Genomic DNA, 25,719 nt, shown 5'->3' with positions numbered 1-25,719 from the left:
TAAGTAAGTGCCCTGGCTCATAGTACATGAGAAAATTAAGTTCCATTCCACTTGTTATAACTTAAATGGAGCATGTATTATTGTAAAAGATACAAGTTGACCAGATCGTCAGCTTGGTGGATTAAAGCACAGTGAGTAAAAACACATCAACCCCTTCTGCACCTTTAAGGGTAGTTTCTCGTTTTGTCTGGTACTGCAAGTGCAAGACAGCACAATTGCAGACTGTGGAGGCTTTAGTCTTGATTGTACACGGAGTTGCAATCTCACCATGTCACAATGCAGCTTTAAGGTGGTGTCCTAAGAAGCGCTCTTTCTAAGAAAGATTGTGCTGAACATCCTATGCAAGAAGACCTTGCCTTAAGAAACAAATAAAAATGAAATCTCACTCTCATGAGACCCCCTGCAATCCTGTGTTCAGCTCTGGGGTGGACGTGGAACTGTTGGAGCAAGTCCAGAGGAGGCCACAGAGATGCTGCGAGGGCAGCAGTCTTCCAGTACCTAAAGGGGGTCTACAAGGATGCTGGAGAGGGACTTTGCAAGGACAAGGACGACGGGACAAGGGGGAATGGGTTTAAAGTGACAGAGGGAAGATTTAGGTTAGACATTAGGAAGAAATTCTTTACTGTGAGGGTGGTGAGACACTGGCACAGGGTGCCCAGAGAAGCTGTGGCTGCCCCATCCCTGGCAGTGTTCAAGGCCAGGTTGGACACTAGGGCTTGGAGCAACCTGGTCCAGTGGAAGGTGTCCCTGCCCATGGCAGGGGGTTGGAACTAGGTGAGCTTCCAACTCAAACCTGTCTGGGATTCTACAATGTTCTGCCTAATGTTTTCTAAGTATGCCATGCCTTTATAAGAGATAAAAGCAGGATGTACTCCAGCAGGATGGATTCAGTGCAGCATACACCTGCAGAGTGTTTCTCTTCTCGTTTCTGTAACATGTGAAAATTCAAAGCTATGAAAGTTCTTCAGAAGCAGTTAATGCAGAAGGTGCAAGCTCTCTGAACAGAACCTCTGCAAAAGAACCAACTTCCCTTTGAAGCCTTCTATGTACAGCCAACTGTTTTAAACATTACATTTAACTAATTCCATTAAACAAAAAACGCATGTTACTCCTATCACTCTTGCTGAGGACCTCTCATTCCTATCTTCTTCTCTTCCTCCACTCTGGTACAATATCTCACTAACTGAAAATTCCTTAACAAAGAACTTCTGAACAAAAGAAGTGTATAGAAGGAGGCTACTCAGACTGCTTTATATTCCCATTAGTTAAAAATTGCTACTGGACCTTCAGGTGGAGAAACCAAAGAACTGAAGTGAAGCACATCACCGAGTTATTGGCTGCAGAGCAGGATGCACAAGCTAATCAGCGATGTTAATGATGGGGGTAAAAAGCTCAACCTTTAAGTTGAATACGCTGAACACATCTGCAACGAGAAAAGTAAATGTCAACTCAACAAGCCAAGTAAAGCCCTAATGCTCTAGTTTTTGCTGTTCACAGAGCACAAGCAGGTCCTCCCCAAATAGCACCAGGTTTGCATCATAGGATCAAACTACCATGGGGAGGGATCTTTGATTTGTGTTTTTCTGAAGTATGCTCTGAAGGGATGACTGCTCTGTTAACAGGCGGTACCTCGCCAGCCTTGGCAAGGCAACATTGCCAAGCTGCACACTTGCTCCAGCCTCCCTCCTCACCCAGACCCCACAGAAAGGACCACAGCATTATCCCTTCATCCCTTCCTGCCTTCCCTCCCCCTGCAAGATATACACTGGTAGCTTCGTTCTCCTGTTCTTCATCCCTGTGCCCATCCTCACAAACAAGTGGAAACAACACCTGACAGTAATCCCAGTCTAACGCTGGATTCCCAGCTTTTCCTATGCATTTGAAAGGGAAAAAAAGGAAAAAAGCAAATTCTGGCTCAACCCTCCTGCAAAAGGCTGGATGATACATACCACAGTGTCAATCTCTGCTGGGCCCACCATCCGAGACACCTCATCAAACTCTTCAGGGGACATGGGGAGCAGATTTTCTGGAGACTGGAGCCTGGAAGGGTGGCTGATAGAAGGTGAAGAGTAAGGACAAACCTTCACTAAAGAAGTGAGGCACAGCTGGGATATCATGTCTAGCTCTGAGTCCAGAAGTACCACTAATGAGGTCTCCTGTGAAGAAGACCTAGCCAGTGAGCAATACCCCATGCTTTGCAAAGCCAGCATGGCTTTAAATGCAACCTGGGGACTACTCAGTGATCTACATTCTAATTAACCAAGGCCAACAAGTCTTTAAGAACTTGCTTTTCATGAAATCATTTCCCAGTACAACTACCTGTTTGTCGGGTTTTTACCTAAAAATGGTCTTTCAAACACAGCACTGTATGAATGTGATATGATCAGATCCTCAAAGAGAAAGAGGACAGATTTGACAGGGGCACCTACACCTTAAATACAGTAAAGAGGCATGAACTGTAGCAAAAAAGTTATGATCAGCCCCTAGAAACCCAGCATTTCTGTGTAAACTTACACTTCAGATACAGAGATTAACTCAGTCTTGATGTAGCCGTTTCCCTTGGGACCATCCAAATCCATAGGCTCTGGTGCTTCAAGGAGGGGAAAAAAGAATAGAAGCTTGGTTTTGGGTGAGGCTTTTTCTTGGTGGTGGTGCTTTTTTTTTAGCAAGTTTACTTCACACTGCCATCTTTATTGTACCAAAAATAAAGCCTGTGACCCAGATAATGCACACGTCTCTCTCTTACGCATTTTACAGCACTAGGATGACTTTATTCCAGTTTTTAGTCAGCTTTTCCTTTTTGCTTTTCCCCTACAGAAAATGGGGAACAAAACCTCCCCTAAAGTTTGATGTAGCTGTACCAACACACCCTGCCAGGCCCACACAGCCAGGATTGGTCCTGTGTAATAGTTGGATATGAGTCATGGGTCCAGCTGTTAGCGGGAACCTGCATCTCTGAAGTATCTCACAGGCTCACATGAAAGCTGAATTAGAGGGTCAGTGACAGGAACGTTTTCAGGTTTAGACCTGACGAGATCTCATGTTGTGACTCTTCAAAACCAGACCTTTTCTTAACCTACTAAAGCTTAGGTGCCTGTTCTCACCTTTCAGCTGAGCAGCACTCAAGCATGGGATAGGCTGCCGAGACATTCACTCCAATTGCCAGCCTTCCTTTCTATGCCACAGAAATTACACAGCACACAAGTACCTCCAGAACAAACATCACACACTGTGTGACTCATTTATAGCACTTACCCTCCTTAGGCCTGGAGTAATATTTGCCAAAGGCATTGTCTTTGGGTATATCTGGGTACAGAAATCTCAGTGGATTTTCAGGAATGTTTTCAGCTGCCATCACTTTGTAGTTGCGAATGATGTCAGGGAAAGTAACAGCAGAGAGCTCCTTCTTGGTGTATGGTTCCACTGAATGGAACTGGGGCTCTGTGGGCGAGAGAAGCAGCCACTCTTGAAAGTGGTTTCAAAGTTGTTTTCTGTAACTGCCCAGTAAAGCTGCAGCCACTTCCACAAATTCATAGGTCACGCAAGCAAAAGGTTTATCTGGGTGACACCTACTGTGCAGCAGGTAAGTATTTAATGACTGCCATAGGGAGCAAAATTACTCTGTGGGACAGGAAGGCATATGCAGGGGTAGCATATAGTGGTGTATTTTGTGTTTGGAATGACTTGTCTGTGGAAATTAACTGCAATATTTCATTAACTAACTGAAGTTGTGCTACCTTTTCAACCTTCTTCCAACTGATGTTATTCAAAGTCTACTGCCTATTAGGAAGTTTGATCCTAATGCACCACTCGGAGCTCTTATGAACCATAAAGACAGATAAAGTCTCCCTGAATACTCCAAATACTACCATGCTGCTTTGCTTAATTTCTGGATGTCTCAGGCATGAAGGCAACAAAAGGAAAGGAAACCATTCAGGAGCGTTTCCTCTAGCTGTTGTAGATCTTGAGCTCATCTAAGTGAAACATCAACAGCTACACTATCCTGGCAGGTGGGGTTGATTTAATTAGTGTGATAAGGGAGGAAGCCTGATTGGATATGGGGGAGATTATATCTTTTTGCAGTTTTTAAGTCTTTAGGCTTCCTTGAAAGAGGGTGAGAATGGTTCAGGTAAGATAGGAAGTTCTTCATCAGCTCTTCTGGAAGAAGGAGAACTGCTTGGACAAGCAAGTAAGTGAATTTGTGGTTTACCTAGAGGGACTATGGGAAGGAACAAACGTGTTGGGCCATGAGTTAAACAAAGCAAGCTGTTTGAGAGAAGTGCTGCCCACCAGGTGGACAGTGGGAGAGAACAATAATGCAGAGGACTGAGTGTGGCTGTGGTGAGCTTCTCCTAGAAAAGCAATCTCTGATGTGTGAGGTGCTATGGGTTTGGAGGGAGATGCAGGTGTGTATGTACTGAAGGTGTCTTGCTAAGAAAGAACCTATGGATGCAGGGGAGACAGCCTAGGTAGCCTGTCCTCAACAAACTTCTAGGCCAGAAGTGCTACTAGTCCTAGCTGAAACCTTGAACAATTAACTCAGTGTGGCTTATGAGCTATGCTAAGGTATGTGTCTGCTGTTGCTTGTGGCCTGTTGCTTGTAAGGGTTGGGGCTTCCAAGGTGGTGTATTATACTGGTTCTCAGTGTGGAAGAGAAGAGCATAAAGATGACTTCTTCTGATATAAGCCTGTATTTTGAAGACAAAGATGTTCTCTGTAACTGACTTACCGATTTGAGATCCTTCTACCCAGGTAAATGTGATTGCTCCCTCTCTGCTGCTTTCACTGAACCTCAGTAAAAATGTTCCTGGACTCTGGTCCTTCAATAAAGCACGTTCTTTCTCTTTGCTGATGAAACCCATGATACAGCTGTAATGTTGAAAACAGTCAAGTTTACTCCTCAACAGAAAACCTGTGCTGGGCTAGCCAGGAGAACTAAAAAGCTTTTGTCACTTAAAAGTGCTGAAGTACTTGTGAAAGCCTTGCGGAAGGCTTTGTCCTGGGAATAGCTGGAAAGCTAGCAGTAGGACTGACAGCTTGAGCTACTGTGTGGAATTCATGAATTGCCACAGCTTCCCTCAGCATTCCTCCTTCAGCCTGGTGGCTTATACAAATGTCATTCTGAACTCAGAGTAAAAGCTGGGCTGTGCAAGCAGAAGTAAAGCTGTATGTGTGTAATATAGGTATAGCAGTTTTAACTTCACACATATATTAAGGAACAGTCATTTCTCCTCTTTGGCTGATAAAACCAAGTTTGCTAGCCACCAGACTGCATTCATACAGGTGTGGGGCTTGTTTCATTCCTGGTGCATGTTACCTAGATGAGCCGTTATGTTTGTGTGACTTCAACCCCCCAGAATCACTATGGTCAGCAAACATAATTGTGTGAGCAAGGTGGCTGGTAACTCTAAGAAATGGATTGTTGGTCTGAACAGGCACTGGGAAGGGAGTCGTCCAAGCCAGCACGAGGGCATAACCCTGGTCATAATCCAACTGCTTCTTTAAAAAGGTCAGAATTTATTTACAGTGCTGCTTATTCCTCAAAACACTTATCAATAATGAAGTTCTGAGTGTTACTACTGTTCTTCTGTGCATTAAGTTAGGGAAAGTGCTTTTTGCACGAAAGCTGCTAAATAATCATGGTTTTGCTTAGAATTTCAGAGGTCCTGTCCTATGGCATCTTGTTTGTATTTTTTTTTTTAATGGCATGCTTTAGGTAATAAATGTGTCCAGTAGTAAATATCCTATGTATAACCAAAGTCTCTCTCTTGCCTTCCCATCCTTCAAGTATGAAGAAAGGCAAGTGTTCTTGAGGCTTTAATACTTACTATTTTGTAAAGGAAGGGAGTCTCCATCCTAATGGATACTATAGAATATACTACTTGTCTCTTTCCCACTGAAGTATCTTTGCAGCTGGCAAGTTTTCCCTTCAGTTTCCCTTATTGCCTTTCTAGGAAACAAAGATCTCTGACTATCCAACAAAGCCAGCTGAGAGAGGAAAAACTACCAGCACTAAATCTCTGGTTTTGATTACATTCAGGATTTGACTTGCACCACCTCTTTCTGTTAAATTCTAAGCAGGGGATTGTCCTCGTACCTGAGAAAAATTAGCTCTGTTCAAGACTGTATGCTATGAAAGCCACATGCAGAAACAATCCTGTAAGCATGCAGCCATACTGAGGCAGAACACTGAGTAAGACAGAGTTGCAACTCTGCTTCAGTAATGGTGACAAAAGCTCCTGCTGCACTGGAGTCTGTTTAGCTAAGAAATACGTAGGGTTTAGGCAGTGAAAAGAGACTTGGACAAAACTAGGGGATAATAATTTGCAGCCTGCTGGTGAATGTAGCAAGACGGAACCCTGCTGTTCTAGATCCTGAAAACTGTGGGATACAAGGATGCTCCAATGTGAGTGTGCCAGGGTTGTTTCATAATGTGGCTAAACCTAAAATGCAGGATTGCGACCTTAGCTTGTCCTGGTTTTGCCAGCAATTACTTCTGAAATTGGCAATACCAGAATTGCAAGCTTACTAAACCTACAGTAAAGGGCAAATGGAACTGGTTTTCCATCTGGCATGGTCTTACTAATTAATAATACTCTATTAATAAAGACTGCTTTCTGGACTCGCTGCAGATACAGATGTGCAGTGTGGCTGCTGCCACCTACAGGAGGCTCACAATAGGCCTGTGGCTAGGGTTTTTGTGTTTTGTTTTAAAATGTGGATGATCACGTTGTGACTCTGTACTTCAGTCTTCCCCATCAGACGGAGAAGAGGCTCTGTTCTAGGGTGTGGAAAGAACCTACCTATAGTGGGAGAAGAGGCAAAAAAAGTATCTAACATTCAAAGCCCTGCTCTGTGACTTAGATGGGACAGCTTGGTCATCTGCTTGGTTTTGCTTTAAGCGGTTGCCTCATTAGAGGCTTCCTCACTACTAAGATTCATTTGCCTCAGATTTTTCTAGTTCCAAGCTCCTCTTTATTGGATCTGCATAAATAACCTTATGATCTGAGGATGCAGTTTCTAGCCTGAGAGATATAAGGCAATGACCAGATCTTTATCTTCAGTCAGGTCTTACCCATCATTCCAGAGACACAGGAGGTGTTTCTTAATAAGTTCCAGGATTCCCTCAATCCACAGCCAAAAGGGGAAATTTTTATCATTTATATTTTCCTGAAATTCAGAACATGGAAAGGCAGGGGTGGGAGAACAGAGGTAATGAAACATGAGTTTTGTTAAGCAGAGAGGAAGCAAGGTCTCAATCCTGCCAGTAGCTACTTGTTCTAGCATTTTTCTTCCCTCTTTCTTCTGTCCCACCCTCCCGTATTCTCTTACAATCTTTCACTCCTTTCTGTTTCTCTGCTCCAGAAGGGCAAACTATTGGGAATGAAGCATGTACTGAATGTTAAGGCGACAGGCAATGTGACAGAAATGAATGTTAAGGCAAGAGGCAATGTGACAGAAATGCCTGTTTAGGCCTACAGTACCCACAAACGTGATCCATCACATCTCATGCAACAACTCTGGTTTAAAAGTGAGAGAAGGCGCTGGTTCCTGCCTGGGCACTGTATTTATCAGAGCTCTTGGGCATCCAAACCATTCCATCAGGCTTTCAACCAGGCTGGCTAGCAGAACAGCTTAGAGATGCGTTCTGTTCAGACTCTGACTTCAGTTCCCCATGAGACACCCATATTAATGAATTTGAGTGCTTGTAGGTCTCAAGAGCTTTGCTCTTTCACCACAGTCTGCTCCTGCCTGCTGCCATCACCTGCTTATTGATACCAGTTTAGTATCTAAAGCCAAAGAAAATGTGAAGAGTCATCCTGGCTTGATGCAGCTGGGGTTGTGAAATCTTATGATGTATTTTTCTGTCATTGTGCTGACCCTCCTAGCCATCCTGTGTTAATTCTCAGCCTACTCCAGTTGCCTCTGGCCTTGGAAACATCCTTTTCTATGATCATCTTGCTGTTCGGTTTTGTTTTGGTTTGGTTTACATTTTCTGTAGTAGCTAAAATGGAGAACTACCAACAGCAACTGTATTAATATTTAAAATGTTGTGTTAAGAAAATGAATCTTTCAATGTAGTTTATGTGGCTCAAAAGCAATCTCAAAATTATCTACTCCTTGCTATTATGAGCCCTCTTTCCTCTTTCTACTGCTATCTAAACCTCACCACCAAAACCTCCCACAACCATGTAAGCTCTAGAATAATCAGGGTACACTACTGAGACAGCACCCTGGAAAAACAACCCAAACGAAACAAGACAATGCTCCCTCTTCCATCCCAATTTTTAAACTGTGTTCATACCTTGCAGAATCTTGTCCAAGGAATAAGGCCATCGTGAGATCCTCCACTTGTTGGCCCTGGACAGAATAAACTGACTTTAGTCATGTCCTGTAAGTTACTTAGGCTGAAAGAAAAGTACTTAGAGCACCAAGTTCTGAGTGTTTATTTACAACTCTAAGTTGCTGGACTAAGAAAAGAAATGGAAGGCTACTGTATTTTCACAGCTCATGCAGGGAGAACTTGCAAAGTTCACTGCATCAGAATAATCAAATGTATGCATTCTAATACAAATATATTAATTCATTCTGACACTTTCTACACTGTGCTCCACCTAACACTTGCCACTCTCAAAATGTTTTCAGGTAAAGGACTGAAATCTTGCACATCTCTTCAGCAGAACAAGAAAACTGCAACCTGTAAGCTTTTCTGTGGGAGCTCAGCAGGCCCTACAACAGCCTTCCCAGATTAAATACTCTCCTGTCTCAGTTCTGGAGACTTGTAGGCTTTTGCCCCAGAAACTCTTGACTCCTAGCTCTGCCCCACCACAGACTCATCTCAATCCTGTTGCGATCATTTCCTCCCTGCCTTGTTTTTATGTCAACAGTTTCATAAACCACAGCCAAACCACAAAGAGAATACTATGCTGTAACTACAGTAGAAAAAGCTTTGCAGACCCTGATTGTATTTGGAGCCAAATTCCTTCCATTACGTATCATGCTATGGATTTCAACAACGTCACAAATATGCTGCTTTTCTCTCTAATCTCTGTAGAAATAAACTGGGTTAGGGAAACCTGTTTCCGATGCTGCTAATGTAAGGAGACCAAGATTCTACCCACTTTCACATCACAAAACCAGTGAATTGTATCTTGGCACCCTATTAGCTGCCATGTTCCCTTCCATTAAGGAGTCCCAAATATGTCGTGTTCAAATACCTGGATTTTTTTCAGTTGTGAAATACTTCTAGCTGTAGAGATAAGATTTAAATACTACTGTTACCAGAGCTTGACAAAATCTCTAAGCTCTGAAATGCAAGTTGTTCACAGAAATATGCCAGTGGTCACTTTGTCTTCATGATGGCTAATTAAACAAAATAATTGCTCTCCTTCTGGAATTTTGAAAAGTAATCTATTAAATCAGTAAGCTTTTTGTCACATCTTGTGTCTTGAGGAAGGGAATTAGACACTGGAATGCTGTACTTGTCACCTAGACCCACTAATCTCAAACCCCTTTAAGTATAAATGCTTCCTGAAACTCAAGGTTAGTGGAATATACTGCATCAACAGTATTTTTATCTAGAGTCTACTATGCACAGTCAGTAGCAATGTCAGGTGCACTGCCTATCAGGCAAACTGACAAAGAGTCTGGAAACAAAACTCATGGATGATTAGGCTTTTACTAATGACTCTTGTCTGGGAGATGACAGATCTTATATACTTTAATAGTTTCATAGTGTTTGCATTTTGATACTGCACCTCTGTTTATGTGGAGAAAACCCCTACTGTAGCTGGAGACATGCATGAAGTTAAAATTAATGGAGATGGATCTAAAAACAAAACCAAAAAAATAAAGACAACAAAAAGCCACCTCCAAGATTGACTCAACACATGCAGTAGCTCTTCCAAAGGCAGAAGTATCCCCAGTCTGCACTCCCTAATGCACAGAACTCCTAAGTTGTTACAACTGCAGATTTTTTTCATGACCTGATCTTCCTTTACAAACTCTACCATACTGAAAACTGGAAACCACTTCCATGCTATAAATGTTATTGTATGAGGAAGGGGGAATGTATGAGATAGAAATGACAACTTAAAATAGATTGCAGAAAAGATGTAGAACTAGCTTCAATTCAAACAGGCCACCTGTGATGGAAGCAAACCATACCAAGTAGCTTCTCTCCCAACATGTTCAGCTGATCAGTGTTAAGTCCTCTCTTTGTTACAGAAGAAAACTGCCAACTCAGAACTTCAGAAAGTTTAGACCACTTTGCATAAGGTGGATTCAGAAAGAAGGACAAGTTCTGGAATAGAAGGAGAAAATACAATCTATAGTCAATACACATTAATTTTGGAATGGCATTTGAATTTACAGAAGTGTAATGCTGAAACAAAATGCAGACTTAAGAATAGATGTCAGTTTGAGACAACTCTGCAAAAGCAAGTTGCTATTCTCACTCTCTACCAGGAAAAGCAATCTCTGAGATGATGACTCTGCTTTGGACTTGCCTTCTCTCAGTGGGCAGAATTCCTGGATTACTCAAGTGTGCTCTATTTGAATTCCTGTATGTTTACTTGGCTTCTCACTGTGTACCATATATGCTGAATACAATGTACAGTATCCTTAAGTGCGTTTCAAACATTGCTCTGGTCAGCATAGGGAAGTTAAGTCACTGTGCTTCTCTCTATACCTGAAAGCCATTAACAGTCATCTGCATGGAAAAAAATGCAGCACCCACTTGTAAACAGACAATGCTTGAAAATAGCAAATAGTATTTCTGATGCATTTTCTTTTGAAATACCTTGGGATCAGTAGACAGCATGTTGAACCATAAGATAGAAGCCCATCCACTTGGAAGCTGGCTCACATTTGAGATCACAACAATGGGGAGGGATGTGGTCTGAAAGGGACACAAAAGGAACATGTTAGGATACCCTGTACTGCTCCTGCAGTCCTCCTCTAGACTACCAACAAACTCAATTCCATTGTAATTCCTCTCTTGCATTGTCTTATCTTTTCAAAGTCTGTGTGTAGGAGTGAAAATGTTACTATGATGAATTATTAGAAAGACTTATGTGATTTTTGTCTGATCAAGACTTTCATTTAGCGTCAGTTATGATAGCACGGATAGTAATGGTAGAGTTCATAGCATTTCACTTCTGAAATAAATGGAAACTGATACCTAGAGAGCTTAAGACACAGGGTTGGTTATCAGGCACTTTGCAAAGCACATCTATTCCTATTTACCCAGTGTTTTGACAGCATTCTCAGTGTATTTGTCTATACAGAGATGTTGTGAAGTGTCATTCATATATTTGAAATAATTGAAAGTGTTTGATATCCCAGTACTTCAAAAAAAAAAAAAAAAAAAAAAACCCACCAAAAAAAACCCCACAAAAGAAAAAGGAAGTTTAGATTGTCAGTATAGGTGACATACAGGAATTGAAGTCCATCTGCTTCATCTAAGACATACCTCTAGGTCTATTACCAAGCCAGGCTGACACAGCTGCGTCTCAAAACTCAGAGAGTGAAGTTCTTCTGTTACAATGAGAGGACCCTTTAAAACAAACAAAGCCAACAAACCTTTCAGGGACTGAAAATTGTTTGTGGGGAAGGTAAGAGGATTTATCATGAGGGAAAAACCAAGATGACTTGCTCTAGACTTCAGAAAGAGTTTACAGGTCAAAGTCAAGCGATGATGCTGACTTCCTAAAACTGCCTGTTAGAATGGGTACTCTCTGGGCACTTTTTTGCTCCTACCATAGAAAAATCTGCCCTTGCCAGAAAGCCCTGTTAAAGCTAGATGCCAGTGAGGGAGAGCCCTGAGGTGACACCATTCTGGCAGCAGTTCTCGTTTGTAGAGAACCTTCTACACACACCATTTCTTAGACACTCAACTTGTCTTCTATTAATCTGTCATCCCGCGTGGTTCCTTGTGGGGTTGAACAGAGCACTGTCTTAAATGCCTTTTTGGTATCATGCAAAAGCTTTTCAAACAAGGCAAGTGCTGCTTACCTCATTCGTTCTGCTTCCTGCATTTTTCTGTTCTTTCAGTTGCTGCAAACAAACAAAAACAACCCCTGTCACTTATGTCAGCCACAAATGAAAGTGGTAGAGGATGGAAATGTTTGCATGCTCTGGTAGTTCAACTGTTTGCAAACTTGCTGCACTAGTGTCTGACTCTATTTGGTTCTAAGCTGTGGAAGCCAACAGATTAAATTGCAGGTAACTACTATTTTATAAACTATTCAGCTGTAAAAATAGATATTGCACCATTATGACGTGATGTCTTTACGTAAGAAGCCTTGTAAGAACAGAAGCAGTGTGAAATTAGGAAGGATTGGATGAAATACTGGTTTATCAAAGGACCCCTCTGAAACGGACAATAAGCTCCAGACAGCGTCTGTTCTGGGCAATGAAGGGAGGAAGGGAAAATTCCATGTTCACTGGTTCAGGACTTGCATTTTTCCTTTCATGTTGTAATGGTGGAACCAATTTGACTTATCTCACAATCTGCAGATCAGAAGCGTTGTATAGTTTGCTGAAGGCACTGACTTTCTTGCAGCTGCCCACTTTCACCTTCCAGACTCAAAGCTCTTTAAACTACTCCAAGCTTTCCTACCTATGGCCCTTCCTCTTAAAGACCCAGAAAAGCATTTCTAGGCTTATTTTTCTTACTCCTCAAAAAACCTCATTGCAACATAAACTGTATGGCAGCAAATACTCTTGTTTCCATTTCTGGCCCTTTTTCAGTGACAAAAGCAGTAGCTTTTCAATTGAAACACTGAAGATTTCAAAAAGGGAAGAAGAACACAAAAAGCAGAGATGACCACAGTTCCTCTAATACAACGAAAACTGTGACTTCAATAATAAAAAACCAAATTGTCTCCTTCTTACCACACCCTCCACCCACACAATTAAATGGATGTGTTAATAAAAGAACAAAAATCCCCTACCAAGTGCCTGAATTCTGCTGCTAGACTTCCATTAGTAGATTCTTCCATGTTCATTACTTTTGTGCTTGTTCCCAAAATATTAAATTTCCTGAACCTTCACAAAGAGAGGGAAAAGATTTGAGTTTCAAATTCATTGAAAGAACCCAACATGAACATACCAAACTGATGCCACATACCCTTTGACTGTGTTCTTCTCACTTACATCTCTGTCAAAAAGAAAAAAAGACAAAGTAACAATCTCTTCAAAGATTCTGCCACAGACAGAAAATGTGTGTGTGTTGTTCTAGTGGCTGACAGAGCAGACTGAGAACTGGTGAATGCTTCTGTGAAAAGTGCACAAAGTGCAAAAGAAGAGGCAATTGGTTCATGCAGTCGACATAAATATTGTGCTACACAGGGTGTCTTTTACTGAGGCTTAAATTTTGGTATGGGAGGTTTATAATCAAAGTCCTTTCTTTTACTGCATAGGTTTTAACTCTTGCTCTGAGAAAAAATTACATAGTACTGTTATTCTAAATCTGCTTTCAAGCCATACAACTTACTGAATAAATTGCTGTGTCACTTCAATCTGTTTTCCCACCCCTTGGGATTTTACTGAGTTGCATTTTATCTGATGCACTTCTCAAAGCCTCAGTCCCCACACCCACCCACATAAGAATTTCTTTTTCTTTTCCTTTTCCCCATTCCATGCAAGTTTCTGGACCCCAGGGCTGTTTCAAATGAACAGAATACCCCCAAAGGACTTGAATGGCAAGACAAAACCCCACCTACTTTCTTAAAAGTATGGCCACTGTTATTATTTTAGAGAGTCTGTTACATTTCTTTCCCTGTCCTTACAGTAAGTACTAAATTCATTTGAACTGTATTGCTTATAAAAAGCTGAACTTGCTTAGAAAACATTGGTAGTAGTCATCTTAGATTGCTGTAAGCTTTTCACTACTTGGGAAGATGTGATACGTTAATGGTAGACTGCTTATACCCTTAATTCAAAGATAGTTTTAAGACAGCTATTCTTCACTAGGTACTACTCAAAAAAGTGAGACATTTAAAAGACAACTGAATTCCACACAACTGGAAACACTGGATTTCAATTCTCTGTTTTCTTCTATTGCTAGACCAAGTGAAACTCCCACAACACAGAAGGGCAGCATGTGCACTGCAAAAGCACAGTGCTGCTCGGTGCTTAGGCTGACTTAGCAGTAGGGAGCTCTCCCTGGTGCACCTGAGTGGAGTTAGTGGCGAGAAGCTGAAGGTGTCTGTACTCTGTGACATGTCTCCAATGGCAGAGAGATTCAGAGCAAGGGCACGAGTAAGAAAAAGGGAGGGTATACCTGCTGCCATGGACAGCCAGCCTGCTCCTGGCCAACTCAACACTTAAAATACGACTGCCCTTTGGATGTCTGAACATGGGGACTGCTTACCATTAATGTACACAGGGATGAGAAAAATGCAACATACTTATCAAATAAGGCTTTCACTTTCAAGTTGTAGTTCAATTCCTGCAATTTCACCAGCAATCTGGAAAGAGAATTGTTTTTTAAATGACTGCAACTGCAAAAGACAGGTTCTCTTCTATTGTGCTACTTGTCACGGATATATATTTAAGCTGCACATCTCAGGGCTGCATCCAAGCTCCAAGCTTGCTCCATACAAGATGGCATTTAGAGAGGAAAGCAGATGGACATATAAATTACTTGTTTTGCATGACAAAGTGGTCTGCATATATCTTCTGCTTTCTGGTTGTGTTTCTTACATATTCAATGTTCCTCAATTCCGTTCAAGGGTGAAAACTTAATACAAGTTAAGCTTTGCCAAAAGATAGACTCCCTGCCACATGGCACTTTCTTCCTCCTGACCACAGCACCTGGGCTACAATGTAACATGTGCAATCCTCTCAGCTGTAGGAAGCTGGTGACACAAAAGGATTACCACAAAACAGAAAGGGGGAAAGGGAAAACATACCTTAACTTTACAGTAAACTGTACTCCTGTCTTCAGGACTAGTGGCCTCTGAGGATGTGTTGGCATGCAAGGCTGCCTCTCTACCACAAAGGAGCTATGGAAAGAACAGATTTATCAATGTTGTACTTAAGGAATAAGAAATTATGTAAAAAGTCAACTTCAAAAGAACAGTGAATTACCAGTAGTACCATACACTTCATTCATTCAGTTTCAATCTACATAGAGGGGTGCGTGTTGGTTTCTTTCATTTGTATCAATGGGGCTAGAAATACTGCAAGTATAAAGTGGTTTCATTAAGGAGTGTCTTTTCCTAAATTGATGGATGGCTTGAGGAGGGAGAGTGCTACCTCAGACTTCCTTTGCTGAAATCAATCAGCATGTAAACATTGTGATGTAACTAGCATAGCCCAAGTGAGGAGTGTTGCATTGTTTGCTATTCCCAGTGCTTGCTAAATTCTTAGTTACAGTGCTATGTAACAACACACCCAAGAGCTAGATTAGCTGGAGACTTGATAATGGCTAGCTAAGCCCATGGAGCAAACTCCTCAGGCTAACCTGTTCTGATACACTCCAAACTGTTGCTGTCTTGGCTGCCTTTTGTGTAGCGCTGTGCTGTGTAGACATAAATCCTGAAGTTATTTCTACTCTTACCTAGCCCTCGGCAGCATGGAGACCTTTCCTTCAACTATACTTACAGGCAAGATAACTAAACAGCCCCTAGACTTCTACACCTCTTCCTCATTGACTTCACTTCATTAAAAAGCAGTACCTATGTTTTCCAGTTGAATATTAGTGGTCAAAGCATCTGAATGGGACTCAGAAAACCTGGGTTCTAGTCCCCCACAACAGGGTGTTACCTACTGTACCTAAGCCCCTCTGATGTGCTAGAGTCAAGTCTTCTGCAGCATCAGTTTTTCTACTGTGTGTTTACAGAATGGGACTCTGATCTTACGTGGGGCAACTACCAGCTAAAGTATCTTGCATCATGAAGATGGTAGAGATAGGGCTGACCTCCCTGTGCTGGAGAAAAAGAGGATGTGGCCAGAGACAAAGGGTTGGAGAATCTAGAGTGCATTTACCTTGGGCATAGGTTGGTGCAGATAGTTCCTTGCCTCCATTTACCTGAGCTTTGCAGGGCTGAAGCTTAAAGCATGAAATGGACTAATGGTCTAGGAGTTTGATTCTATAATCAATGCATGTTGTAGCATAGCTCCTGCTAAGTTAAATGATGACAGATCACAAACCCTTTCCATGGGCCAAGGCCTGTGGAAACCCTAGATGGAGTAAATCTCAGAAATGGTCGTTTAGTTTAATGTTTGTGACAAACTCGGGAAACCCTCAGAAAATGCAAAGTTAGCATGCAGGAAATATTGAGGGAACAGAAGAGAAGGTGTTCTCCATCCGTTCATTCACACAAACACAAAAAGACACTTTGTCTGTTACCTTTGGATGAGTTGTTTGAAAAGACTGTGTGTTCGGTCCTGCAGAACTTGTTTATTTTTTGTGATGGGATCAGGGTCATAAGTAAACTTCTGTTCCAGCTCCTCAAGCTTTTTGAGCTGCTGACGAACTTGCTGTAGACTTTCAGCAACAATGGTGAACCTACAATTACACAATCTTATTACTTTTAGCATGGTTTTGTAGTGTAGTAATGCTGAGACAGCAGCCAGGTGATTGTCCCTAAGGACTAGCCAGTTCATACAGAACACTTCTTTCTCACTGCAAATGTGGTGAGGTAATAAAATCAATGAAATACAGTTATACTGTCACAGAATGAAAATGTGTAATAGGAATCACCAGTGTATTTCACAGATCTGGTGTTCCCTTACAAACACTCCAAGTTCCCATCCAATGCAGTCCTTGACTATGGACTTACCAGTTCTGCAGCTGGTCAAGACAGGCGTTGGGTGGGCCACCAATGCACGCGGTCTGTTGCCTGCGTTTCCACTCCACCAGCTCCTCATTAATAAGAGCACTCTGTGTGTGCTCTGTGGCATTCAGCAGCAGTACTATCTTGTTCACCACTTCCTACAGGGAGTATTAAATTACCCTGTTTATTAAAAATACTTCATACAGAAAAACTAAGTACTGTTTTAGCTAATGCTATCTGTCTTGCAAAACTCTGCAAGCATCTCAAAGTACTAATTGCTGTCAACAGAGGTTGTTTTTAGAAAACACCTGCTTTGTTTTAACTGGAGTAGTTGCTAGATTAAGTGGAGGAACAATGGAGAAACAAAGCATATTCAGTATGGCTGAATTCTGAAGAGCCAATGTTTCATGCATATCCCAAGTGTGTATCTGGGATCACCCAGTGCTTGCTGTAGTTTTGAGCACTACAACAAGAGTGAGCACTTTTAACTCTAGTGTTACTGATATGACACCTTTTCCCTCTTATTGTTTAGCTTTACTTGAGAGTTTGATAAAGGTTCCTAGAAGAGAATTAAAATTGCTTACAGGGATCCTAGATTTTCAGTCAGGATGGAAAAAATGAAATCTTAATATAACTGATAGTAGTAGAAAAGTTTTCTTTTACATAATTTATGTCAATCCAATGAAAGTGCATTTTAAATGAAGTGCTGTTGCCTCCCGAAAGAAAACTTGAGGGCTACCTTTCTCTTCAGGTCAAGTGATAAAAACATCTTATTGAGATTCATCTGTTCTTTCTTATATTCCTCCTGCGATGTACTGTTGGACTCGTGCTCTGTAAAATAAGTCCAAATTGTGAAGGTGAGGTTGGTGGAGTGCTGAAGTGTAAGTGGGAGAAACACTGAGGGGAGGCAGGGACCTGCCTGGCTAATGTCAAATTAAGGTATACCTTTAAAGATTAAGGGAGGAAATGTTTACTGACTCCTAGGTTATTTTGATTCCTCCTTTCCTTCTTCTGAAAGGACGGTCTACACTTGAAGCACCAATGCAAGGAAAAGCTGTTATCCCAGTGAAGTAATTGGGATTTGATTTTGCTTACTTCTTAGAGCAAGAACCTGATCTAAAATAATTATATTGTATAAAGATACATGCTGAGCAATTTGTTCTCATGCTGACTTCACACATGAATCATTAATACTTCACCTTGCAACTAACAGCTAACTGTTATTTCAAGGGAGGATGCTTACAGCCTCCTGAGGGGGTAGCCCAGACTGGCAGATTCTACAGTCACTCTAGTTATTACCTCTGCTGCCAACGACCTTAGGTTAGAGGTTCCTGTCTGTCTCATGGAAGTGCTACCTGCCCCCAGATACAAAGACCAAGATCGTGGCTCAGTGCTTCCCTTAATATCTTCTGAACACATCCCTCTTCTGAGGGACAACCAACTGCCATTTGTGTTAGAAACTGATGCCTCTTCTAAAACAAAGTAGTCAAAAAGACAGACCTATATCATGAAAGCAGTGTGGACTGGTTTCACTGGAAGCACAGCTGCCTGTGCTTCCCTCAGTAGACAAGAGCCTACAGAACTTGAAGCAGAAAGGAATTTTGAAATCAAGCTGGCAAAGAGAAGCTTAAACTTGAATATTCAGGTGTATGGTTGAATGATTACAGTCTATAGGGTTTGCTATTTCTACTACCGAAGGGATGTAAAGGAAAATGAACACTGCATTAACAACGAGGCTCTCTGACTTTTAAGAACAGATGCAAGAGAATGCATTTCCAGGAATTTAGGTTTCGGCATAAAGCAGAATTAATGAAGAAGGGACATTATCAAAGCAGAATTAATGAAGAAGGGACATTATCAAAGCAGAATTAATAAAGAAGGGACATCACCAGTAAGTTTGGCTACATCTCGTTAGGTTTAGAATCCTGACATAAGACAGCAGTTTACTGTGACAACATATATGCAATGGGGTATGTCCTTGATAAATTACTCGCCTCTATTCTGCCAGGTTTTACATTTGAAGTCATATTCATCTTGCATATCCTCTAATGTCTTGATGTCTTGCTCCACGTCCTACAAAGCACAAATTAAGGTGGCCACAATTATTCAATACCTTCATGTAATGCACAACTTGTGATTAGGAACGGCACAGTACTAGCCCTTTACAGAGATGAAGTCCAATTTTGTAGCAATGGACCTCCCTAACAGGAAATACTCCCAAACTCCACAACCTTTTACTGACTCTCCCTTTCTCTTCTTAGCTAACTATAATTGTTAATAAAGTATGGAAAATATGGAGCTTAGGAGAACCTAAGCTACAGTGGAAAACCTTGGAATAGCACACAGCATTTTAAACAAAAATTCAAATTCTCAGAAATCTTTTCTCCAAGCCATACCTGTCATGACAAGACCATAAACATCCATATGCTAAATGAAAATTTATCTTCTAGTTAACACCAAATTAGTTAATATACGACTTCAGAGTTTTCCCTCAGTTGCTAGTATTTCAGATGGGTAAAATATTGTTGTTAAAACTGAGGAACAAAAAACTTGATCTTGCTAAACCAGACAAATCCCAATCTGTATTATGGCCCTGCTAACAAATAATTACTTTCTATTTTCAATCACTAGTTATAGCGTGAAAACCAAACAATTTTTTCATTATTTTTATTTTAAAGTAACTGATGTACTGAAAGCTTTTCAACACCTGTGAATCAACAAACACCACTTTAAAAAAGTTGTACTATACTTACTATAACACTGTTTTTCACAGCTTTAACTTTCGCATCAAGTTCCTTTTGTTTGTCCAGCATCCCAGTCACAGTGTTCTGTATGTTCCCTACCTCCATCTGAGGGAAGCAAACAGAACAACAGAAGTCAAACCAGAGTGACCGATGACAGCAAATACTTTTTCATTAATGTAAGTTAGTGGCTTTTGTTGACAATCAACCTGACAAAGCTGGCTGGTTCTGACAGATTGTACTAAGGCTTTATAATACAAAATTGAGTTCAGATGAATTCGCAAGAAACAGGGGAAGATTAAAAATCACCTGTTGTGTGGTGATGATGCATTTTCACCAACGCAATATAAAGCTATAAACATATCCTGTTTTCTGTCTGCACAAAAAAAACTTATTTTCTTGTATCTTCTCAATGTATTTCAAGAAAACAGCAGCCCTGAAGGCTGGATGACATCTACATCAAGTATTAGATTCATCTATGTGGCATATGGGGAGAAATGAGCTAAGAGTAAGAACAACATAGATCTGCACACAGGCAAATGGGGTAATTTGGTATGTAATTTCTTGCCTTCTGGGCAGTCAAGCATGTTTTGGATGTCTATACAGTTTTTCTGAAAGCTGACCTCAGTGCCATGCAGAAAGCTTATTACATGACATCACTTGGAGAGCTGCAGTAATTTAAAAAGCAGAATTTTTTGTTCTGCATGTAACAGTACTACTGGTGTTGGAAACTTGCTGTTCCTCCAATGCAGGACAGTCAGGAACGTATTGTTGCTCTCGTTAACGCTTCAACTTAAACTAAGGTCATCTAATGTAGTTATCTGGTAAACTGCCACAGGTCCCCCATCATACATTAAAGTCAGACTATTAAGGAAATACGAGCATAATAATGCATTTGGGGTTCTCCTTTGGTTTTTATGATGTTTATAATTGTGCTTGCTCTGTATTTTATCTTCTCAGCTTTGGGAAATGAGAACACTTACCAAAAAGCACAGGTAGAGCATGGTGATTTACCTAGTGCCAACAGTAAGTATAGGAGGACATACGTCCCTTTCTGATGACTCAAATATATCACATGCTGGAAGGCAGTTGTGTGCTATTCATTGTTGGCCAGAACAGGAACTGAATGGCTGTGCTGAAGCTACAAGGGCTCTGTAAGAATCACTTTTTTAGAGGAGCTGCTTTGGACACAGTTGCATTAGGCTCCTTGTTGAAACCCTATTCCCGAGTGTTCTCACTCTACCAACATGCATTCAAAAACTTGCCCTAAGGGGAAGTGTTTTGGTATCAGAACTTAATATGCTCAGTCAGTCACCACTTTATTACTACATAAGCGGATTACATCTAGCTATATTGCTTACATGCCTTTCCCAACTGCAGACATTTTTTTTATTGCAAAACAGTTCTCCTTGCAAAGATAAAAACAAAGATGAAAAGTCAGAGAGCAGATGAGGAAGGAGAAGCATATGGCTTTACCCATAGCGCTTTACCCATAGCTCAGAGGAAAGAAATGGCTTCATTTAAAAAAAAAATAAATAAAAAATATTAAATAAATACTTGAAGGTAACTGGAAAGGGCAATGATGCATCACTTTCCCAGACAGATAGTCCAGAGAAGCACCAAGGCTCAGCTGCTTAATAGAGAGTAAATTCAGGAGTGAAATGCAGAAGGAAAAAGCTAGAATGTTGCTGGAGAAACAAGGCAAGCACTAATTATTAAGTTGTAATAAAATCTGATGAGTACATCAGACTACACAGAAGAAAATAAAACCAAAACAAAATAGTTTTCATATCACTTGAGGAAAAGCAACTACTTCCTGGCCATTTCCCCTCCAAATGCTTCATACAGCATAAACAAGGCACACTGTCCAGCTGGCACATAACAGTGTTCACTCTTCCATCTTTCAGAAACATACTGTTCGGCAGAGAGGATAGCCTGTTTCTTCTTTCGTTCTTCTTCCACTCCCTCTGTCCCAAACAATAGTAAAGGGTCTGCAGTATGTTCCAAGACTGTTACCTGATTCGACAGCTGGGCACTGCTCAGTATTTTCCTCTCTTCTTTCAGACAGCTGCAGATGATCATTGCCATTTGTATTGGGTCTTCTAGGAAATTATCCTGGCATTAGAGACAGTCTGTTGTTAAAGTTCATACCCATAATTTCTTGTACTTCAGTAAACAGACTGGCAAAAAGATTAGTGGGTGACTGTGCATGTGTGCCACTGGTCATAGCCTAGGAAGCTCCAGCATTTCAGGAGGTGTGACAACTGCAATCATAATCCAAGAACGACTGAGTTTCTATTTTAGTTCATTAGTGTATAAAAAGATGGAGCTTGGCACAAAACAACAGGAAAGGGTCAGAGATATTACTGGGAGAAGTGAGATACTACCCTGCAGTCCCAGAGGGAGCTCATCTTCTTGAGAGCCACCCTCCCAAACCTTTGAAGTATAGCTGCTGGTTTTGACGAGCAATGGTTCTAATTTGGCAGATACAGCTCTTGCTCAGTGATATAAAGATATGTGTAGGTGCCACTTAAAACACACAGTAAATGCTGGATACAAATTCAGCCTTCTGGTTTTACATGCATACAAAGTTGAAACATGCTCTGGATTGAGTACTGCCCTGCTCCACTTGGGATGGTGCTGCTGGGGGTGTTGCTGAGCTGTACCAGCCTTCTTGACTCATCTTTCTTTGGTGATCTATAGTTACTATCAGGTAAATACAGACTGGTGAAGTCCTCTCATCAGAAAACAGTCCCTAGTCATCAACTTGTGGTGAGGAGAAGCTAGGTGTGTGGGGAAGTAGGCTGTGGAGAAAGCGACTTTATGGAAGATCCTCTGGCTTAGAGCTCTACAGGGAGGAGAGGAGGACCGACTAACAAAAGTAGTTAAGTCACTAAGGATTAAGTTCTGCACTGCCACCCACTGCCAATTGCTTTGGCCGTTTTCTTTGTCAGTACAATACAATGCACAGAAGTGCTGTACAATGACAAGTCTTGCTATTAACTGTAGTTCCATGAAGAAATACATGAAGAAATCCATTTGAAGGATTTCTTACCCTGTGCTTGTTTTGCATCAGAAGCTTAACAGGATGCTCGGGAAACTGGCTGGGGAAGGGGTAGGGTAAGTGAAACTACATTCAAGTAAGTGCTCCAAATACATACAATAAACACCGTAAAAACTAGAACTTTCTCTTTCCTCGTGTTCTCAGAAACGGTAATTGTACTGGTAATGAAACTAACTTTCTAACTGTAGCAAATAAAACTGAAAGTGAGGCAACATTTGGATTCTGGTTTTGAAATTAGGATTCCCACCTTCTCTCTGAAAACCCCTCATGGCACTGTAATTTGCCTAGAGGCACCCAATTGCACTACTGAAGCAATTCAAGCAAATGCATAGGCATACACCCCAGGCATACCTGAAGATTACGTTTGCTTTTCCTTATGTTGTGCTGCAGCAAAAAGTTGTTTTCTATCAAGAATCTGCTAAATTGATCATCAAGCTGTGAGAGCAGGTCATGGAATAACACCGTAGCAAAAGATACGTTGCTGGCTGCATGTTCCCTAGAATAATTTAAGGCATGCTTGTGTTAAATACACTTTTAATACAGCATTCAACAAACGCACACAGGAGTAAACTATTTTAATCCCCAACTCCAGTTGTAGTATATGCATGCAGTAACATTTACCTTCCAGTATAAGCCAGTTTCATTGACTCTCCTTAGTACAAAATGCTGTCTACTCTATTTTTGCCATGTTCTGTGCAACTTCATTTACTCATTCCATGCACATCTAAAGAGAAGACACTCCACAGAATCTTGGCCAAAAGTTCAAAGTCTGCGAACAGCGAGAGACTGAACTGCCAAGGGAGTAACGGATGGGTCTTAAAGCAGCCACTTTTGTTACAGACCAACTGAGGGAAATATGAGATAGCACACTTGTTACTCTAGGTGTCAGGCCCCTCTAGAAATCCCTGAAGAGGGGCAGGAACAGAGGCTACAGCACCCACACAGCTACTGAAGTGTCCTACCAGCAAAGGTTCACCCAGCAGCTTGCTTCCCAAGTATTCTGCTGCTGCCTGTACCCGCATGTATGAGAACATTGCTTAGCACGTAACCTGAAGGCCGATTTCTATGCTTACCAATCCTGGTTTTCCAGCCACTGTGCCAGGTACTGCCTGATCTCCATAGGAAAGCTGTCATCGTATAGCTGGTGAACTTGCTCCAAAAACTTGGAATCAAGTTGCTGTAGCTGATACCACTGAGCCATCCTGAAGAGAGAGGGGCGGGAGCAAGAACAGTGTAAGCAGTTAACTAGTATTTGGACTGAACTGCTGAAAAGTAACTCATTTAAAGTTTTCATGAACGTTGGCAAAATTGGAGGATGTGCTGGTTCTGGCTCAGGTAGAGTTAATTTTTTTGATAGCCGCTATAATGGGGCTGTGTTTTAGCTTTGTGCTGGAAACAGTGTTGATAACACAGCAGAGCTGACACAGAACCAAGGCTTTTCATGTCCTTCACCCCACCCCAGGAGTGAGCAGGATAGGGGGCACAAGGAACTGGGAGGGAACACAGCTGGGACAGCTGACCCCAACTGACCGAAGGGATGTTCTGTACCATATGGGGTCATGATCAGCACATAGAGCCGGGGAAAGAAGGAGGAAGGGAGGGGGGATGTTTGGAGTGACGGTGTTTGTCTTCCCAAGTAACCATTACACATGATGGAGCCCTGCTTGCCTGGGGATAGCTGAACCTCTCCCTGACCACAGGAAGTGGGGAATGAATTCCTTGTTCTGCTTTGCTTGTGAGCATGACTCTTGCTTTACTTGTTAAACTGCCTTTATACCAACCCATTAATTTTCTTGAATTTACTCTTTGGATCCTCTTCCTAATCCCACCAGGATCCTGTATACTGCCTGACTGAGATCCTGGATGTGGAATTTCACCTCCTATTGGTGCAGAAGTACTCCCCATCACCAAAAGTGTGACTGGGGAAACAAACCCTAAGCCTCTAGGGAGCCCTTTTTTCAGGTGCTATTTGCGCCCCATTTGTGCTGCTCTGAATATGGACTAGATCTCAAATCGCCTTAAATGGAGAAGCACTGGGAAGATGTTTCTTCTGATACATAGTTTAGTTCCCATCATCAAATTTTCATGTTAAATTCAAGTAATCTGTGCAGCAGACAAAGATTACTTAAGATCAATATGACTGACAGTACAATGACACATCTGTGACAGAGTTGCTTTATGTTCTGATGTATGGTCTCTAGTTGCAGATCGGTTAGAGTCTTCTCACCAGGCTGCAGGTTAGCATCCTGTAGTTGAAATGGCATGTAAAGATATGTCCAAGGAAAAGTCCAGGCTGAGAACATGGGTGGTGGGATGGAAGTTCTCTCCCATCTTCAACTGTTTCTTAAAAGGGTGATAGGACCTACCCGAAGAACAGGGCGGCATGGGGGTAAAGAGCTATCTTACATGTGGCTTCCTGCCAATCCATTAGTGTTTCCATGCCATTTCCCTCAGCTGCTGAGTGACATATACTAAGTGTGAGAAGTAAATGAGAGTTTAAAATGCAATTATGTTTAACGTGAGGGCTTTCAGGATTTCGATACGGGATTGAGACTGAGCATGGGATTCAGATTACAGTTAACACAAGTAACACTATAATGTTTACATTATAGTGGCACCACAGCAACAGTTTAATGTGATGTCAGCAAGGAAAGCTGGAAGATTTTGTCTAAATGCATGAAGTTCATTATTTTTTAAATGAAAATGTACTCCAACCTTCCTGTGTCTTAATGCAATCAGCCCGGGAAAAGATTTAGGGGTGGTGGCAGAAACCATCCGAAGAGCTGGTTACAGAGCAATATGATAACGCAGCAAATGTGATCCTTGGGGGGATGCAAGCAGGGAAACACTTTAAAAGCAGGAAGTCGGCACCTTTTGTGGAGATGGCACTAGAGAGACCAGTACTGGGATACAGGGCTCAGCCTGTCACTGACAAATGAGGTGCTGTAGGATGGACAGCTCATCTTGCTGGTCTGCCTTCCCCTGGGTAAGGGCGATATAGCTGCGGTCTCTGCAGAGAAGGAGCCCCTAAACGGGTGTCTTATCTGTAGCTCTAGAGCACTAAGCTCGCACTCACTCCTGGCTGCGCTCTAACTACCCCGCCGCCTCCTAACAGTTCACGTCGTTC

General features: G+C 41.7%; 1 protein-coding gene across 2 annotated transcripts; it reads right to left on the bottom strand.

The window, feature by feature from the left end:
* Nucleotides 1-1,337: 1,337 nt before the first annotated feature.
* STAT1 (signal transducer and activator of transcription 1, 91kDa) lies at nucleotides 1,338-23,797 on the bottom strand. 2 transcript variants are annotated; one of them, XM_010024406.1, is made up of 23 exons: nucleotides 23,666-23,797; nucleotides 22,944-23,088; nucleotides 21,545-21,643; nucleotides 19,541-19,636; nucleotides 18,782-18,860; nucleotides 17,527-17,618; nucleotides 16,794-16,945; nucleotides 16,361-16,519; nucleotides 14,919-15,011; nucleotides 14,415-14,474; nucleotides 13,133-13,162; nucleotides 12,957-13,050; nucleotides 12,016-12,057; nucleotides 11,474-11,557; nucleotides 10,802-10,900; nucleotides 10,168-10,303; nucleotides 8,306-8,361; nucleotides 7,076-7,170; nucleotides 4,730-4,869; nucleotides 3,256-3,441; nucleotides 2,515-2,590; nucleotides 1,950-2,052; nucleotides 1,338-1,423 (listed from the first exon to the last, which is right to left on the bottom strand). In XM_010024406.1, exons 1-23 carry the CDS (start codon nucleotides 23,791-23,793, stop codon nucleotides 1,400-1,402), a joined length of 2,268 nt encoding a protein of 755 aa, XP_010022708.1. In that variant the 5' UTR covers nucleotides 23,794-23,797; the 3' UTR covers nucleotides 1,338-1,399. The 2 variants fall into 2 exon arrangements, with proteins under 2 accessions (XP_010022708.1, XP_010022709.1); XM_010024407.1 differs by lacking the exons at nucleotides 1,338-1,423; nucleotides 1,950-2,052 and having other exon boundaries at nucleotides 2,511-2,590; nucleotides 3,256-3,439; nucleotides 4,722-4,869; nucleotides 23,666-23,793.
* Nucleotides 23,798-25,719: the final 1,922 nt, after the last annotated feature.

Source organism: Nestor notabilis, unplaced genomic scaffold (genome assembly GCF_000696875.1).
Source record: "Nestor notabilis isolate BGI_N333 unplaced genomic scaffold, ASM69687v1 scaffold7921, whole genome shotgun sequence".
NCBI lineage: Eukaryota > Metazoa > Chordata > Aves > Psittaciformes > Psittacidae > Nestor > Nestor notabilis.
This window is presented reverse-complemented; position numbering and strand designations above follow the sequence as displayed.

What these genes read in the sequence shown, in the direction of transcription:
- STAT1 (XM_010024406.1), bottom strand. Translation starts at nt 23,793, where the DNA reads ATGGCTCAGTGGTATCAGCTACAGCAACTTGATTCCAAGTTTTTGGAG. An exon ending in CACTTGACCTGAAGAGAAAG is followed by an intron (nt 16,946 to 17,526) that starts GTAGCCCTCAAG and finishes TACTCCCTGTAG; the next exon opens with GAAGTGGTGAACAAGATAGT. An exon ending in CAGGAAGCAGAACGAATGAG is followed by an intron (nt 11,558 to 12,015) that starts GTAAGCAGCACT and finishes TTTGTTTTAAAG; the next exon opens with GGTCCTCTCATTGTAACAGA.